Below are 19,571 nucleotides of genomic sequence, written 5' to 3'. Positions count from 1 at the left end.
ATATTTTTGGTAACTTTAGAATGTGTGAGAAATATAAGAGAAGCATTTTATCTGTGTCTTTGTTGAAAGAAAGTCGAAATAGCCACATATCCAATGTCTATAAGGGTAACACTAGCAAACTCTAAACCTATTAGTTTTGTCCAAGTACATGCTTGTGTTTTAGACCTGTCTTGAATATTTACAGTATGCTGTTTACTAGGACAATCCCTTGTATCCAGAATACATATAACACCTAATGAAATACAATTTAGAGCAGGACTGATCTGTACGGTAAAAAAAACATGAACATCATTTTGGTTTTCTTGAATATCTTTTAATACTGTGTTCTCCCCAAAAAGTAGAAATCAAAGCATCAACATACTTCGTATACATTACATGTAGAACTATCTCATTCCCCGTCCTCCCGGCCTCCTACGCTACGGTTACATTTTGACACCACAGATGCAGAGAGGTAAAAAGAAGTGAAAGGGAGAACAAGAAACAGCAAAGACAGAAAAAACATGCTTCTATTACTTCGTTGGTGCACTAAGACACTACTTATGTCGTAAATGTATTTACATTCAAACATACAATCAGTGCCAAAACAAACTAATTCAGCAAACGTTGTCTCTGGACCAAATCTACAAAGGTTAATTATATAGCTTACCTCCATAAATTCAAATTGTAGTGCTGAAAGTTGACAAGCCATGGGAATATTTGCTACGACAGCAGTTAAACATAAACACGGTCGTTTTAATCCCTAATGGATAAGGTAAATTACCCATGTTTCTTGTGGGGAGGCTCTACTAATGCTACATATTAAATGGCTGCTACATAGTGGTCAGACGAGAGTCCTTCTATATCAAATAAAATCACATGACTGACTCGTATAAAATGCAGTCATTACATTTTTGACATTCAGCGCATAGTGAGACAGAGATGTCCACAGGACACATTGAAGGGTCATTACAATACCAGTTCTTTGTTTAGTTATCATCATTCAAAGGTGAAATATTAAATTAATAAGAAATCTGTGACTTTACCCTGTCATTTGTAAACAATAGTTTCTGTTGTATTCTTGCAGCTTTGTTGAGCTTGACGTTACCTTTCAGAGGACCCTTAAGAATCCTTCAATGACGTAGGAGAACAGCATTTCTAAAAACATTTGAAAACACAGTGACTCTCTGACAGGTATATTTTTACAATTAATCGTTATGTAAAGACATTCTCAAAAATCATCAGTGTAGGTATAAAATAAGTGACAATCGAGATACATTTTCTCAAATCTTATGCTGTAATTGACATTCTTTCGTTTTAAGAGCATTCAACCCTGTGTACGTGTCATACAAAAAAATCTTGAAGATCCATGAAAAATATGTTTTCACGGCCGTCAAAAGTGCTGGTATAGCAATGAAAGATCCACAACACATAAACGCCATTCTCTACATGCTGGCAAGGTTACATTTACCCAACCTGTAACTTAACCCAAAAAAGTGATAAACCCTAAACCATTCCTCCAATTAGCATTGTTGCCATGACTGCCAACACAGATTTACCCTAATCCCTACAAACTGGCCTTGTTTATTTACAGTGGCTCAATTTCATGTGTGTTCTGAACAGCTTTGTTTGTTCATGTGCGATTAAATCACTGAGATAACACTGTGTAACACTGCAGTTCTCAATGCAAAAGCCAGAAGAGTAATTAGGACCCTGAGGGTAAGTGAGTTAGCAGAGTATGTACAGGAGGCAGCTATGACAAACTGTATGCTATAAAATAATTTGTTTAATATTCCAAAGGCTGGTTTCTCTATAGTATTTCATACAAGAGGAAAATGATATTGAGTTTATAATGTTCTGTAGAGAAGTTATATAAAATAATTTCTAATCTAAATTTTGAAAGTAATTCCCTGAACAATATTTCTTGAAAAATATCAGTGTAGCCTGAACTTTATACTCAAAAGATAAAAAGAGTCATTGAGATAAAGAAACCAGTAGAGGTTATGAAGAGGTTGAGAAAGGGCGACACTAATCTTTGCCACACTAGTCATACAAAGGTAAACAGAGAGTTAACCTGTGTTTTGTTTAACCTACATAGCTTATAGACCTATATTACATAATAAGACAGTGCCACCTATGTATGTGTGATGACAAGTTAGTATATCTCCTTTTTCCTCAGGTACATCACATATTCCACTTGTGTCCCATAGGTGATATTTTCAGTTACAAACACCGTTCGTTTCCTCCACACCTCAAGCTTAATAAATAAACAGAGCAATAATCATTTTCACATTAAAACTGGAAGACCTTCACAGTACATGCTTGCCTAAGCAAAACACATGTAACAAATAAATAAGATATAAACATCACATTTTAAACAACATTTAAAACAGCAATTCCTGTGTTAGTTTTTCCTCCCTTCGTTTTGAGCTCCCTGGTAGCTGTGTGTTTAAGTTGTAATTGTTGGTGCTGTTGAGCCACGGACAAAACAGACTGCACATTCCCGCTGAGGTAAATACAAAACGGCAGACGTAGTTTTTGCAAGTTGACCTGAGGGATCCCAAAAGAGAGTAGCTCATGTGACACGACGCTGTAGGAAGACCATGGCAAAAAGCAGATACAATGGCTGGGGTTCCAGGTTTGGTCGTCCCACACAAGTAAAACTATCAGTGTTGAACTAATATCAAGATGTCAAATACACCTTGAGGCTGAAAATCATTGCTTTACAGACCAATTCTTTATCCTATAGTCCTTTATGAAATCAAATCTTGGTCGTTGAGTATAAGGCGCTTTGTTGGGGGGAACATTTGGGAAACTTATCCCAATGAGAGTATAGCTTATTTTCTATTGAGTATGTCGTTTAACACACCAGATTATTGTGTTCTGGTGGCATGAGTGTGCTACTTTCCATCTGTACTGTTTCTGTGTTTGCGGGACTGTGCAGGGAGGTTTCACTACATGTTGATCTGTGTCACTATCATACAGTATGTACAGTCTGCGTTTCAAGACAAGCAGCCATTGGGAACAGAGAATGTATCAGTTTTCAATATTTATGTTCGTATAATGTTGTGTTTCACTCGATGGACAACACCAGCTGTCGAGAACTTCTTCGGGCTTTGACAATTAATGTCTGCCCAGAATGTCACGAGACGACAAGAGACCACGGTGCTTTGTTTTTCTCCAACATGTACTTAATTAAATGCCACTCACATTCAAAAATCATGGAAATAAAAGAGAAATTATGTAAAATAAATACAGACATGTGAGCTTATCTCTGAAAAGAGCCGACACAAGCGGCTGAGTTACAGCGATTGGGTGACACTCTGTGTGTGGGCGTGGCCGGGCCAGGGGAGTAATTCTGATTGGTCGCTGCCCTGTGAGTGGGTGTCCCTGGTCCAGGGGAGAGATTTTGATTGGCTCTGTGGGAGGGGGAGCAGTATTGAGCCTGCTGCTGACAGCCGTGGCAGTGGGTGGGAGAGTCACACCCTGCGACAGGTGAGGAGGAAAAGAAAGAGGATGAGGGGACCGGGGAGGTGGAGAAGGAGCGGTGCAGAGGGGAGGAGGCGGGGGATATGAGGGGGCTGGTCTGCAGACGCCACAGAAGCTCGTCGTTGTTGCGACTCAGCCGCTTTTTCTCAGTGCTCTCCTTCTCCACCGAATCGTGGAGGTTAGCGTTGTCCTCTGACAGTTGTCTGCAGGGAAAACATCACAGAGGAAGTTAACAAAGCAGCCCATGAGCAAGGAAATTAAAAGGTATTATACAGTTTATCATCAATATATTATAGGTCTCAGATATATACAAAACATGTCTCGGAAGTGTTTGGCTCCAAACAGATCATTCCAGTCTTATGTCTGTCACCCCTTGATTCTACTTGCTTTGACTGTTCAAATGAGATGTCAACCATCAAAATTGGATAAGGGGTTCCACTGTGCAAAACACACCGGTCAATTTTGACCGAAAATAGTATGGGAAGGGGGGTATGACCTAACGCAAGAGAAGGGTTAAAGGTCACTTATTATACTGTTTTTCATCAATACATTATAGGTCTCAGATATATACAAAACATGTCTCTGAAGTGTTTGGCTCCAAACACCAAACAGATCATTGCAGCATCCCATAATCCCCTCTGTTTCAGCCCTGTTTCAAAAGTGCTGATTCTCCATCTGTTACTTTAGATGAAAATAAGGAGCCCCTCCCCACGCCCCTCTGAGAGATATTTGGTTCAAAAGAACACAATGGTGCTCTAGGAGGAGATTCAGGTGATAAGGGGGGGGGGGGTTACCTTGGTTGGTGATTGGCTAATGGTTACACAAGCCAAAAAATCGTTATGACATCATAAAGTGGCCAAAATCTGATCAGCTCATTTTCAGACAGGTTTTTATATAAATGGATCAGGACAAAAAGAAAGAGAATCTTTGTTCCTGAAACTTTCAGAATCTCTGTCCACAGAGGAGACACATGTTGATGTAGAAAAGACATGAAAAAGTGGATTTTGCATAATAGGTGACCTTTAAACAGAGACAGACTAAATGTATGGGATGAAGACTCAGAATGTGTCTCACCGGGAAAGGCTTCGGTTATTGTCAATACGAGCCTTGAGATCTTCATTCTGCTGCTGTAGAACCTGCACCTTCTCCTCAAGGAACACGTTCTTTTGGGCCTGCTCAAAAGTAGAATACAACCACAGTGTAATCTTCATTCACTATACCGTCATGTGCATGAGTGTGTTGAGTTTTCTGAGCCTACCACTTTCTCCAGGTCCGAGATCTTTTTCTCTTGCTGGTGGATCTGCTGGTTCTTCATTTCCACAACCTCCTTCAAGCTCTTTAGATCTTGCTGAATGTGTTGGTATGGAGCCAAAGCATCCTGTAACAGACAAACAAATCACAGGAATAAGATAAAGATTAATGGTGTTTAGAAGTATAGCAGTGCCTTTGAATTTCCCAAAGCCTGTGGTGAACTCACAACTATCTGTTCGTCTGTGCTCCTCCTCAAAGCTTCCTCAAAGCGTTTGGCTTTGTTCTTCAGAGTTTCGTTTTGAAATGTGAGGGTATCCACTTGATCCTGAAAAAGCATCCAAAGACAATAACAAAGACGGCCTAGAATACAGCAACCAAAAAAAGAAAAATCCAGAATAATGTTTAGGGAAACAAACCTGTAGAGCAAGCCGGAGTTTCTCAAAATCCTCTTCTAGAAGCATCTTCTGTTGCTCATGAGCTTTTCTTAAGTCTGCACAGATTCAGAATAATCAAAGAGATTCAACGTTTCAAGCAATGCTCAGTTCTTTACAGAAAATAAACGTCAACAGTTCTTTTGTTTCCTCCTTCCCCCATCTTGTGATTCTCTCTTCATTCTTACTCACACTTTATTTTGCTCTCAATATCATTTCTTTTATTAAATGGGCTCTAAAATCTCACCTCTCATGGTGCGGGCGTGCTCCTCGTGCAGCGTTGCCATGGTGATGTTATGCATGTCTCTGAGCTCTTGAACGGCTGCCTGGTGGTTGACAGTTATTTCCTCCACCTAAAACACACACATACCCTCACTGATCAGATTTCACATCAAGGATAAAAGAAAAGTCTCCCATGATGCCTTTCTTTCCGTCACCTGTTCTTGTTGCTGAGTCCTCAGCTCCTCCATCTCTGAGCGATGCTCCTCCTTCAGGTGTTCGGCCTCGGCTGAGTGACCCTTCCTGAGCCCCTCCTCCACGGCGGCGAGCTCGGCCTCCTGCTGCAGCTGCAGCTCAGTCAGCTCTCGCTCAAACGCCTCCTCCAGCGCCGTCTTCTCCCGATGGAGTCTCTCCCAGCGCGCTGAGTTGGACGCTGTGTAGGAAGCAGAGAATCTCTAATGATGTTTTCTTATGAGAGAGGGCAGAATGAAGCACTTCAAAAAAAGGTATACAACAGACTACAAACTAGGCTGAACAAGGTAATTTCACTTTCATTTAAAATGTGGGATTTAAGTCAACATGAAATTAACCTAATTTATATTGTACTGAGGGTAGACATATTATTTATAAATCATTTAGAATAAACAAAGCAGAATTAAATTGGTAGTCTTTCAAACTCTGTCAAAACAAATCACCTGGTGTTAGTGATATTGGAAACACCTGTGTGGTTCTCATTTATTGTTTAATTTGTTTAGTTAAATGTTGGTTTTCACTCACCCATTTCCTCTCTGATCATTTGCATTTCCAAGGACAATTTTCTTTGATTTTCTTTTGTGGTTTTATTCTGAAAAAAAGGATATACAACGTGTTCACAAAGTGTACCATCTATGCAATTCATTCTGGAGAGTGGATGCTGTTGCTCCCCCCTTTTTGTTCTCTCCCTCTCCTCACTGCACAGGTGTTCCTGGTCTCCAATTATCACCAGTTTCAAAAAAGATAGGCTGGAGGAGAAGGAGCTGTCTCTCTGTTGCCTGACATTGTAGTCATTTAGCCTTAGTTTAGGATTTGGCTTTTTATTGTGTAATGTTTTTTATTTATGCAATTTCCTTTTAGTTTGGGGGGGGGGGGGGGCGTTCTGTGTCCTACAGCCCAGGCTTCCGCCATCCTTTTGTTATTTTTGGCCAGACAGACTTGTGTCATCTGAGTTGAATTAAATAATGTCAGAAAAATCTTATTGTTGTAAACTCTCATCAGGTTTTGCATTTTAAATACATTTGTGCAGGTCACAACCTGAGGCACAAATGTTGTTTTTATGCTGTGGCCATAGTGTATTTACATATCCAGGACGAGCCTCAAAATATGTGGTGGGCTACCAGGTCCTCCATACAAAAAGACATGACTAAATAAACAGCGAAATCCTAAACTAAGGGTAAATGACTGCTGCAGTGCCAGGCAACAGAGAGACAGCTCCTTCCTTTTATACTAGTAATCAGTGGAGACCAGGAACACCTGAGCAGAGCAGATCAGGTGTTCCTGTGCAGTGAGGAGAGAGAACAGAAAGTCAGTGATTAAAATAAATAAACCCATGCATATACTGCCTTCTGTCGTCTAAGGCCACACAGTAGCTGTTGAGTCTGAGGAATACCAGCAGAGGGAGCTCAAACCTACTCAAACAGACCCGCACTTCAACCAATCCTGCCTCATATGAATCTGCATTGTGGGCTGGTGGTTGCATCAACCAGACAATGACCATAAAAAAGGCAGACAGTCGTTGGGCTGTCTGGAAGCAGTATTACAGTTATCACACCTTAGAGGCGTAATCATTCCTTTAGACACATAAAGCTGGATGAAACCAGCTCAGTGACACACTGAACTCTGGAGGACCCTTCCCACAGTCGCTCTCCTTCATAGTGCTGCTCGTGGACCCTGCTGTGAATCTCAACTGACCTCATGTTAAATACTGCATGTGTTCATGTACGTTTGAGTATGTGTTTCCTGCGATCCAGGCTCTGAGTAAGACGAAAGGTTTAGGCGCTATTGTTCATCTACATAGGTTAACAGAGTCACATTCAGACCAGGTAATTAAGAGGTTAGATTTTAAGCGAAATAGAAACATTATTATGGTGATTATGATATCTACTTCCCACTGAGGAGTAATTTACCATTTTAGGCCTATAAATAATTTAATAAAAGATGTGATTTCAAAACATTGCAGGTGCCACGGTTATTATGGTGTAAGACAATATTATTTTGTGTCTGTATTGTATCATTAACGATGGCTACCTTGAGGCAGTAATGCTGAGTGGTGATGATGAACGCTTCCAGACCCAAGGAAGTCTTCTTCAGTTCTTCTCTCAGAGCTCCCAGCTGCCTCTCCTGCTGCGCACAGTGTCCCTGCAGCCTCTGAACCTGAACGAAAAGAATAAAGTAGAATGCAATGGTGCAAACGCCAAGCGGAGTTTCACATTTTCTCAGTTACTGACCTCCTCCCTTTCCTTTTCTTTTTCTCTCTCCTCTGCTTGTCTTTCTCTCTCTTTCTGTTGAGCCTCCTCTTTCTCTCTCTGCAGGCTCTCCTGCTGTTCCTGCTGCGGCCTGAGGGGGGCCACGCGGAGAGGGGACCCCGGGGGAGCTGACCCCCGCACGGCTGCTGCGGGCCGCTGCCCAGACTGGACTGTGGGCAGGGAAAAAACAAACATAGAAAATTAAATTAAGTAAGAAATCTGTCTGCAAGAGCATGTTGGGATTGTTTTTCTATTCAAATCAAATATTACTGTATATCTCCCATATGTCATGAATTAGTCATGTTCTAATTCTAAAATCTAACCAGCATAGATCTAATAATTCAATTGATGGGCATTAAATCAGAGGAGCTTTGACCTGACCTATTGCTAATGACTGTTCTCACATGATAAATGATAGCAGGTTAATTGAATCTTTTCCACAGAGCAAGCCTTTGGGGTAATTCTCAGTCTGCTGTTCCTCATGATGGACCACCTACTCTTACCATGAATGTGATCATTATCAAGCAATGATTGAGCTGCGGCGTGTAATAATGTATAGACACTGTTCATTATATACATGCAATGTTGCACTATTTGTATTGTAATGGTAGAAACACATTAGCACATATAAGTAAAGGCCCTTAATGATGGAGGTAATTTAAAGGCTAGTCAAACACAAACACGTGAAAGCCATTTTCCATCGGAGGGGGCCCAACCATTAAGCTGCAGTTGACATACAGGCAGGCCTATTAACCTCTGTGTGAGTCACCTTGTCATGTAGTGTGAGCACATACTATAGCCTGCGGAGATACAGAGCTTCACCCGGGTAGAGGAAATGATTTCAAAATGTACCATCTGTTTGTTCACACAGACTGAAAATGAGCCTGTGTGTGTGAGAGTGTCTGCACACACAATATCAGAACCTCTGCAGCTCAGCATCACCTGCCTGAACCGTATCATGTAGGCCTATTGAAGCATGAGGCGCGGTCTCCATGACAACGTGAGGCTGCGCTTGGGGTGCAGGGTCCCAGGTAATGAGTGAAAGATCGCTTAGAGGGAGGTGGGGGGATAATATGGGAGGAGCACTATGGGCAACGGGTGAGTGGAGAGACAAAGAATTCAGGAAGAAATGGGGGAGGTACCTGAAGGTATGTTGGTGGTTTGAAGCCATATTTATAGAAAAGAGAAGAGCTTAAAGTACACATACTTGCAAGTACATGCGTGAAGGTAAAACATCAAATGTGAGCATTTCGCAAAAAAAATTAATAACCATGAAAAGACATAAAAAATATGTCCTAAAACAAGGCTTGCTGTTTTTTAATGTGCTAAACTCCAACTATAAGAAACTGTTCCAATATTTCATCTTCATCAGGGTCTTTGATTTAAAGCCACATTAGGATTCCCCGTCTTTGAGAACGACTTCTAAAAGTGTTATGCAAATGATGTCGCGCACGCACGCACGCACGCACGCACGCACGCACGCACGCACGCACGCACGCACGCACGCACGCACGCACGCACGCACGCACGCACGCACGCACGCACGCACGCACGCACGCACGCACGCACGCACGCACGCACGCACGCACGCACGCACGCACGCACGCACGCACGCACGCACGCACGCACGCACGCACGCACGCACGCACGCACGCACGCACGCACGCACGCACGCACGCACGCACGCACGCACGCACACACACACACACACACACACACACACACGTACACGTATGTTCTACCTGAAAGGTTAGGGAGAGTTGAGTGAATACTAAATGACTTTATGTGACTGAGTGTGAGGGCAGCATGCAGATGATAACAGACGGTTTGATGAAGGAGTATTAATGATGCGAGAAACAATGGGAAAAGGCGATGGCAGTGCCTGTGTGGAGGAGAGAGCAGTGTGTGTGTGAGTAGATGTGTCTGTTCCTGCCAGGGTGTTGTTACAGGGTTATTCATGTCAACACATTTCCCTCACACTGTCCAGATTAGCTTCAAGAAAGAGCAGCTACCTTTCAATCCCTATCAAATCTTCCTAAACAACAGTAAAAAACACAGTGCTGAGAATCATAAGGAATGTTTGTATGTTTGTGTGGGAGGGAAAAAAGGTCCAGCAAAAGATGCAGCAAAGAAGACTGAAAAGTAACAGCTAGAGAGAAAAGAGAGAGGTGTAGCCTGAGGAGATGTGTGTCAACTCTTCAAGGAAAGATGGGGAGGCCCTCTACAATCCTGTAAGAAAGTGATTTTACCACTGCCGAGCCAAGAGGAATAAAGGTGCAGACTGCATGGATCAAAGCAAAGATATTTGAAATGGATGCAAGCTGCTTCTGGGTGTGGAGGAGGAGGTCTTGAATGTAAGGCCATTTTCAGGAAAGGCTTGGGAAGATGGACAGGTGGGCTGGAAGAAGAGGGTAAGACGCCACAAAAAAAGTATGTGCATTTTGTTTGATATGTATTCCTCAAAGACTCACCCGGGGACTGAGGTTTGGGAGGAACCACCGCCAGCCTCTTTGGGGAGGAGGGGAGAGAACGAGTGACCTCTGAACTCCGCTGAAACTCCTTCCTGACAACTGTCAACCAAAGCCAGAACAGACGACAAAGTAAATACAGCAGTGACATCTTAAAACGCTACCTTACATTTAACATTTTGTCAATCAAACTTCCACCGACACAAAATGCAGCAAACCAGCCATCATGCCCCGCCAACTCCTTGCTCTCTTTTCAATTTCTTTTGCTGCTTTTTCCCCTCTCCTAACTTTTTCCCAATCTGTCTGTTACCCTCCTGCTTTCATCTTCAGCTATCTTCCCCCCCTGCTGCGTGGTATAACTATGTCCCCCGGGTCTCTGGGTCAAAGAGAAGTTGAGCATACTGGGGAAGATGTGTGCCCATTACATCCCTGCTCTCTGTGACATTATACACTTTGCAGGAAAGACAGAGAAGGTGGGGTGTGTGGGAGTAGTGAAAATACCTGAAATTGAAAAAATGTGTTACCCAGGAGAGAGAAGCAGATGATAGTGAATAAAGAAAGGAGGTTTTAGAAGGTTAGCAGGGAATCTGTTGTGAAGCAGAGATGAGAGAAGGAGAGAGGCCTTGAAAAGGAACTAATTAGACCTATAATGGGAGAGAAGCCTCTGATCCTGAACAAATCCCCAAATAACCCTTGAGAGATACTTTAGGGCTGCATAGACTGTGTTTCTGTGTGTGTGTGTCTTCACTCTTTACTGTGCATGTGTTGCTGTGGTCTTTCAAATGTGGCTCTGAGTGTGACTCATTTCTGCCAACTAGACCCCAAACTAAAAAAAGCACTGCAATGCCGCCATACTGTTACGAAAACCCAGCAAGTCTCAATTGTCTCAAACATGTACTTGAATTGGTAGTGTACTTAAAACAAACACTTCTCCAGAATGTTTTTGGGCAATTTGTACTTGTGAGTGAGTACAAAGATTTGAAATTAAATTAACATGACTTCCAGCAACAGGAACAGATTATTTGCTTTGTGTCAGAGCCTCAACAGGACAGACGTTTCTGTCAACTGATAGACGTGTGTGCACTTGTCTAACAAACTGTGTGAGATTGTGCTGTATTGAGAAAGACAGACAACAATGGAATATAAAGAAAAGATCAAAGTAGTGTCTGTGCACCACTTGCAGGTTGACAGGGACTCCTCATGTATTTCCCCATCAATAATTTACAGCACATTTAAAGTCAGCTCGGGCCTACGGATACACAATGTGAGAGAGATGTTCTCTACACTGTCTGCATACCCAGCACGTCGAGGACATCACAAGAATGATCTTCACACTGTTCTGCTGTCGAGAATCCATTTTGTTCTGATTGTTTTCGATGTATTCAGCTCACACCGCAGCATGAAGCAGAGTTCTGTGTCTTTTATTCAATAAGCTGCTATAAAAGTGTAAAGACATGAGATAACTGTGAGTGAGAGAAGTGTGATACTACAGGGCCCCTGGTGTTCATGTCCATGTGTGAAGAATACATATGTGTGAAAAGCATCACTGCCTGTGCGCCTCCTCGAGCAGAATGTGTCGCCCATCGTCTACCAGGACAGTTGTGACGCCACAAGATCATACAAATGAATTAACACCAACATTATTGACTGTGGGTATAATCTGGTTAATGTGTAGTGTTCGTGTTTAGTGGTACTTCTTTATAGATTTCATGAAGAGGAGCACACTTGAATAAATAGCCTAAATACAAACACGAAAATCAATTCCACAATTGCATCTATCTAATGCAGTTCAACAGATTCTAAAAGTGATCTTGTAAGTGAAGTCAAGTGTTAAAATGTTAAGTTAGTGCCTTCTAGCATTTCCAAAATGACTTTCAACAACCCCCCAAAAGCAGGGGCTTGTGCTCAGTTAGGTACTACACTGTATATTGAGGCAGAAAAGGGTGGAAAAATTTAGTTTTTAGAGTATGTTCAGGAAGAACACTGAATGCCTCTTCTGCCATGGATTTCTCACTATTCAGATATTTAACATTTGTATTTTTAACAATAACTAAGCATGTTTTTATTTGTTTTCCAAGTACCAACAATAAAACATGATGTTTAATATTTACTTTTTTGAGACTATGATTTATTATAAATGAATATTCCTCTGCATCTGAATACCAGTACATGCATAATACATCATGTATGGTTTGCTGGATATTAAATAGTTTACCACATATGTGAAAACAGCATGTGACAAAAGGACACAATCTGTTGCTGGTGGAAAATGCTCTCTCTCACTCAGATAGTATTTACATAAAGGGGTGAGTTCCCTGCAAGCCCTCTGTATGATTACATTTCATTGTTCCTGCATGAACTTGGTATTCATTTATGTAAAAACTATGCTGACAAAATCCAATAGTGTAGAACATATCTAACAAACAAACTATGGCGTTATTCGAACCAAGAATCTAGCTTTATTCTCCGTAAAAGGTCTATGTCATATTTACCACACAAATATATAGTGATAAATAGTGAAATGTATACTCCACATATACTTCATAATGTTTTACAATTAATCGTTGGGTTGTACTGGCGAAACTCCACTACACTCAGACTATTACCCTACTGTTGAACAGATGACTTGCAATATACACTTTTACATTTTTAAACACTATAAATGTTGTCACCTGTTGAATAAAGGACCCCTGATTCTGACTGACCTCCAGGGGAGCTTCTTGGCGGGGCGGGCAGGAAGCGTCGGGGCAGGGCGGGGGTGGAGGGCGGCTGGAGGCTCTGGCTGCGACATGGGACCCCCCTCTGGTGGTCTGTGGACGGAGGGCTGGTGGTCACTCTGTGGAGGGGGGGCTCCTCGCTCACACTCAGACCTGGAATACAGAAAATAATTGTTTATATCCTCTATCATTTAGAGTATATCAGTGTATATCTTCAGAGCTTATGTTCTGATTGTCTTTATCTGAATTGTCTCTTACTCCTTTTCACATGTTTTGTGGGCAGTATGACAGGGCGGTGTGATGTCTGAATTTAGGTCTACTTGTCTGATAAATGGTTTGTAACCTCTTGGTCTCTCTGCTGCTGCTCTCAATCTTTCCTCAAGCAGCACACAAACACACAGTCATACACACATGTTTACCCACATGTGCACACACAAACAAGGTGCAATGCACTCACACAGAGGCGCACTGCTCATCGCTCATCCCGGGCCAATCGTGCAGCTATAATCTATTTAATGACCAGCAGATAGTTTACACAATTGCAGGCACACACTCTCACACACTGCGTATATCCTGCTCATCTCCGCCCGATCAATAGGGACTCAACAGATTGCCTGCACTTCTCCACCTCAGTCGTGTGACAGCAGGGGATGAACAATTTATTGTAAAGCTGCTTTGTAAGAAGCCATAAGATTGGTGATTAAGCCGTGTAGCACAACCCCTCCACATCCACAGATATCAGTACACTTAAGAGGAAGGAATTGCATCGTGAACATGTAGATATCAACAGTCTCTTTTGGCCTGCATTGTCTTAAGTCCACGAGGCGCTGAGGATTAGAAGAGAGCTGCGCAGCGGGGAGCCTCATTTATTCAGAGCAGCTTTGCCTTTGGTGTGAATTTCTTCCGTGACTACATCTACCTTTCTCCCTGAGCACTAAACACACATTTATAACCACACTCTTTCATTTGCTGCATTGTACCAATATTGCTGTAAATAGAGAGTGGGAAGTTGGTGTGACATTGACTCATTAGGTTGCTTTCAAAGAATAAGTGCAGCCACTGCAGAACTGAGAAACCCTGTGCCGCATTTCTGCTGCATGGCACGCCACTACTCAACTTTATTGGCTCTTTTTTGGTTATCCATTTGTAGAATTCCCAAACAAGCTAAGAAAAAACTAGAAGGTGCAGTCAAAAAAACACCTTTTTTTTTTAAGAATGCACATATTCTAACACAGTTGGCTTTATCTTGATAAATGATATATGTAAGATGAATGGTACACACTGCAAATGTAGCCCAGCAGCAAGCAGCAGTGGTCAGGGAGAGCCAGTTATTGAACTACCGAGCATGCAATCAGTGGAGAGTGTGCTCCATCTCCTGAGCCACAGGAGGGGTTTGATTGTTGGGAATAATTATGTGCCTGAATCAACTGATGATTAAAATTATATGTTTGTGCAAAGTGATCGCCAAAATATTTCAGAATGCATAATAATTGGAGCATCACGATAACAGCTCATAGGGTTAAAAATAGCAGCAACATAGCAGAGCACTGTACACAACAAGACATTGATTGTGATTTGAGACTCATTTGTGTTGTAAGCCATTCAGCAGTTGAGCAGTCCAGAGTATTTCTAAAACCAAATCATGTGTATAAACATAGAATATACACCATCTTGAAGGATATATATAAAAAAAGGTTGGGTTACTAATTTGGATGACAATATTGTTTTATGTATCATTATAAACATTTGCCATATAGAAAGAGAGAGAGAGCGAGAGAGCGAGAGATAGATAGATGGATAGATGGAGAGATGGAGAGATGGATAGGTAGATAGGTAGGTGGATAGATGGATAGATGGATAGATGGATAGATGGATAGATGGATAGATGGATGGATGGATGGATGGATGGATGGATAGATGGATGGATGGATGGATGGATGGATGGATAGATGGATAGATGGATAGATGGATAGATAGATAGATGGATAGATGGATAGATAGATGGATAGATGGATGGATAGATGGATAGATGGATGGATGGATGGATAGATGGATAGATGGATAGATGGATAGATGGATAGATAGATGGATGGATAGATGGATGGATGGATAGATGGATAGATGGATAGATGGATAGATGGATAGATGGATAGATGGATGGATAGATGGATGGATGGATGGATAGATGGGTAGATGGGTAGATGGGTAGATGGATAGATGGATAGATGGATAGATGGATAGATAGATAGATATACTTTATTAATCCCGAATTGGGAAATTATTTTGTTACAGGAATTAAAATACAAATACTTAAATGTGGAAAAGAGTAATTCCCGTATGATATTTTACAAATCATACATGTTATGGTAATACATATGAAAAGCAAATATTCTAGAAATGTGCAAAAAAACATGTAATACTTATCTGCAATTTAATCTGTGTACAATAAAGTGTCTCTTGTGGATTTAGGGGATGCACAAGGAGTGGTTGCTTTAGATATTCCTCAATGTAAGAAAAGAAAAAAAGCTATTTAAATTGGCTGTTAAAAAAGATACAGCCTCATGTTGCTGCCTCACCGTATAACAGTGATGCACGTTACATTCCCAGAAGCTTCATTAGTCGACCCAGAGCTCCAGCGGGCTTTGATTAGTGAGGATGCTCTCAGTATATTCCCTCCTCGTGAACCAGTCAAGGTTACGGCCCGAGTGTCCAGGGCAGATTCTGGACAGAGTACTGCACTGCTATGACTGAGCTCCTCAATGACTGCTGTCAACACTTCCACTGGTTACAGTCGTAGAGATGCCCTTTTTTCTTTTTTCAAAATGAGAAAAAAACCTCAAATGCTTTGACTGGTGCCTCGTCTCTGAGTTGACACAAATCAATTTGCTGGTTGATATGAACTGAGATGCGCTCATTAGTCATAGGTCAAGTATGTACCAAACAAATTCCCAGAGCAGCAGGACGAAGAGTAAATGATGGCGTTGGGCAGTCAGACAGACTACATTGAGGAATGCTATGAATGATAAATAGAAGAGCGCCATTCAGTGTTAGAGAAAGGGAGAAAAGGGGATGTATTTCATTAACGGTAAAAGCTAGCTGATATGCATCACTGATTGGCAAAATGCCAGCCGGTAATGGATAACCGAGCAGGAGGAGCAGGATAGGAAGAGGGAAGGAAGAGAGTCTGGCTGTTTGGAATCAGTGTGAAGAATATAACAAAGGGGAGCCTGTGGCAAACTAAACGTATTATAAAGACGGATTGAAAAACAGAACATATTAAAAAGGGACCGTGAGCAGTAGAAGAATCAGCTGAGGACAAAGACAGCAGGTTTTTCTGCTCAGTCGGAGGCCATATTGGAGCAGATGCACCTCAAAACAAAACCAATGCAGGTAGAATAATGCTGACTCTTATATCTGGGTCCTATACAGTGACCGGAGAGGAAAAGGATAAGTGTATATGCATCCTTAGAGTTTCACTGGGAGTATATAGAAAATGGCAATGTATTTAAACATCACTTACATGGGGATCAGTTATAATTTGGTTTAAAAATAGCAAAAATAAAGGCCTTTCAATGTCATTTTACTGTAGCATGGACCACTCTGCTTGTCAGCTTAATCAGCAAGTTCACATTCTGCAGATAAACACTTCTGCTGTCCTAAAGGAATTGATCATGCTGTAATTCATCCAGGTGGCAAACGCGCAAACATGACCACTTTAAAACTGGAGGTACTGCACAGACTGCAGTGCTGACATGTCAAGGAAATAACTCTTATTTCTCAGAAACACGAAGCCCCTGGGAAATAATGGTGTACTTTATTTTGCACTGCATGCTTAAAAAACCCAGCAGCATCTGGTACAAATGGACTTATTAGGATATTTCATTATATCTAAGTATTATTTTAACTGTTTGTTTAAGGATACAACTGAAACAACAGAAACCATCTCTTCCCACAGAGACACATTTCATATTTTTTTGAAGGAATAGGAAAGCTTTTTGATATGATGATATCATTTAGGTTGATTTTGAGGTCTAACATGAGTGTCTGTTTAATTAGTACTCACAGACAGATGTCAGCTCCATTCAGCGCTGTTAAATAAAGGACACATTGTGTGTAATTAAAATTGAAGTTTGCCTTCATCACAGCCTACAATTAGTCCTGCTTATTAATCGTTGCTTCCTGTCATTCTTTTAAAGCTGCTTTAACTGTCTACCTGTCACTCTTCATCCATCAATCATAATGTGCAGTAAGTCGTTCCCTTATAATCCTGTATTTTTTTAATTTCATTTATATACTCATCATCTAGATTCAAGTTTCTTGCTGTCATGACTCATGAGAGGAATATGGAAATCTATAGTGTTGTGTGTGAAAGTCAAGGTTAAAGCTGTATATTTAAGCAATAGCTCACAACAGGCCGTGGTATATGCTCAGTATATCACAGCTAAGGGGCGTGGTTCGGCCCGACGCGATGCAGGCAGTTTGCTTTTCAGCCCAACTGTATACAGTTTTTCTCAGACGCGGAGGGATACTGATTTGTTGTGAAAAGTAACTACAATTCTACCCGTGGTATACGCTCAGTATATCACGGCTAAGAACCAATCAGATTGCTTGATTTGACTTGTCCGTTTTATAAATAAAGCAACAAATAATGGCCGTGCAGAGACCTGGGTTGCAGCCGGTGAGATATATTAGATAATATATACTGGAGCTCACAGCAACATCCAAAGGCCTCGTGTCCTCTGTCAGGACCCAGATGTCAGGAGATGAAAGGGTCAGTCCAACCAAAAGGGACACATAGTAGTATTTCTCTTCTTATGGTCAATACGAGAGTGATGTATCTCTGTGGTAAACAAACAAACGTATGAAGAGGCATTGCAAGTATGACATAAATCACAGACTTTTTTCCCTTAAAATTGTATTTTAGGATTTATTGTATAATCTCAGAAGCTTGGAGATTAAAAAGATCCAATATTGCTTCCTAAAATCTGCTGTGCACAATAACAGTATCCTAAACAAGAAAAGGCTTAGAGCAAGTGAAAAAGCCACAAAAGGATAAAGCCAGATCAGGAAAGAATGAAGGATTTATGGGTAAGAGTGACCTTCTTTTAACTGGGTTCAAACCCCAAAAGAGAGCCACGGCTACTCCTGCTGAAGTGTTATTATACGAGCCACTGGGGGCCAGTTTTACGTACAGCAGGCTACAAAGAAGCTCACACAAACATGACCCTAGCAAGTTATATGAAAGTTATTGTAGGAGTCAAGAGGAGGTTGAGTTTGAGGGTTATGATCCAGTTTGATGAGCTGAGTGAAATCTGAAATTGAACGAACGTGGATGCTGTTTGAGGAAAGTAAAAAAAAGAAAATAAGAATCACAACAAAAGGCTTTTTTAACAATAAAATGCCCAATCAGGATTGTATACATGTTAATCAGATGTTTAAGCTCCTGTATCCACATACATCATAGTTGTAGTAGTTTATCAAGTTTCAAATCATGCTTTAAACTATTATAAAACAGAAAATCAAGAAATATGAAAGAATCAGAAGACCAGTGTGAAATAGTTAACAAAACAAGATCTAGCGCACACACTTATATGAGGAGTACACATGACCAAAATAAGGGAATCAATATAGAACATAAAATGGGGATATGCAAAAATTAAAAGGGGCCCCTGTCTTGTTAAAATTAGGCGACGATCCTCTCAGATAAACCTCTAACCTGAGAGTGAAAGGTGGTTGGAGCAGGAGAATTCCACTCGATCATTCCCAATGTTTGTGTCGGCCTGGACCATCAGTTAAGCTCATAAACAGTGGTTAACACGGGGCTAGATCAAATCCTGGGAAGTTATCAGCTAATGAACGGGCCCATTGAGCCCCTCCTCACTGTCACTGCGCTGCTGCTTCAATAAGCCTCTGATGTTAGCTTTCCTCTCCTCAGCTGCATAGTGGCAGCCATATCTAATTGGCCCATCTAATTTGCTGCTCTACTCGTGTGTGCTTGTGTGAGTGTGTATGTCCACGTTTTGAAATATCTGTGTGTGCGCATGCACCAGAGAAACCATCTGCTCACAGTGAGCTAGCATGAGTCACAGACCAGATCCAAGCCAAGGCATCCTGGGCATTGCATCCTCTCTCCTCCCCGCGCCAATCCCTGCATGCATCTCTCTTTCCGCTCTTTTCTCTTATACATGCTGCCTTCCTCGCTCCCCTCTGCTCATTTGGTTTCATTGAGTTTTCTATTATCACCACATCTCCCCTTTAGCTCTTCTGCTCCCGTCTGCCGCCTGCACGCTTTTCCTTTCCGTTCATTTGATTTCCAGCCAAAGAGAAGACAGATAGAGGTGATGATGCTCTCATAATAAAGTTTGTTTTGCAGATTGAGTTTCCATCATAGAGTCAGTGTGGCTCAAAGGCACAGCTTCCTCCCCCCAGCGATGTCATGGAGTGTGTCAATCACAGTGGATTTAACAACGTATCCCCATAGGTTTTCTACAAGCATGGATGCTCTGTCGTTTCCACTAC

General features: G+C 41.5%; 1 protein-coding gene across 5 annotated transcripts in view; it reads right to left on the bottom strand.

Moving 5' to 3' along the window:
* Positions 1 to 291: 291 nt before the first annotated feature.
* Positions 292 to 19,571, bottom strand: part of mtus2a (microtubule associated tumor suppressor candidate 2a) — a 46,202-nt gene continuing 26,922 nt past the window's right edge. For 3 of the 5 annotated variants that reach the window (XM_034140008.1, XM_034140011.1, XM_034140009.1), the window contains exons 5-16: positions 13,008 to 13,205; positions 10,339 to 10,437; positions 7,850 to 8,037; positions 7,650 to 7,775; positions 6,144 to 6,210; positions 5,585 to 5,799; positions 5,395 to 5,500; positions 5,133 to 5,206; positions 4,943 to 5,041; positions 4,724 to 4,843; positions 4,540 to 4,640; positions 292 to 3,668 (exon numbers count right to left, since the gene is read on the bottom strand). In XM_034140008.1, coding sequence (XP_033995899.1) covers positions 3,245 to 3,668; positions 4,540 to 4,640; positions 4,724 to 4,843; positions 4,943 to 5,041; positions 5,133 to 5,206; positions 5,395 to 5,500; positions 5,585 to 5,799; positions 6,144 to 6,210; positions 7,650 to 7,775; positions 7,850 to 8,037; positions 10,339 to 10,437; positions 13,008 to 13,205 — 1,817 coding nt within the window. In that variant the 3' untranslated portion in view covers positions 292 to 3,244. The remainder of the gene's footprint in view (positions 3,669 to 4,539; positions 4,641 to 4,723; positions 4,844 to 4,942; positions 5,042 to 5,132; positions 5,207 to 5,394; positions 5,501 to 5,584; positions 5,800 to 6,143; positions 6,211 to 7,649; positions 7,776 to 7,849; positions 8,038 to 10,338; positions 10,438 to 13,007; positions 13,206 to 19,571) is intronic. The other 2 variants (XM_034140010.1, XM_034140012.1) reach the window with 2 other exon arrangements.

This window comes from Trematomus bernacchii, unplaced genomic scaffold (genome assembly GCF_902827165.1).
Source record: "Trematomus bernacchii unplaced genomic scaffold, fTreBer1.1, whole genome shotgun sequence".
Classification (NCBI taxonomy): Eukaryota; Metazoa; Chordata; class Actinopteri; order Perciformes; family Nototheniidae; genus Trematomus; species Trematomus bernacchii.
Note: the sequence above shows the minus strand (reverse complement) of the source record. Positions and strands in the feature narration are given on the sequence as shown.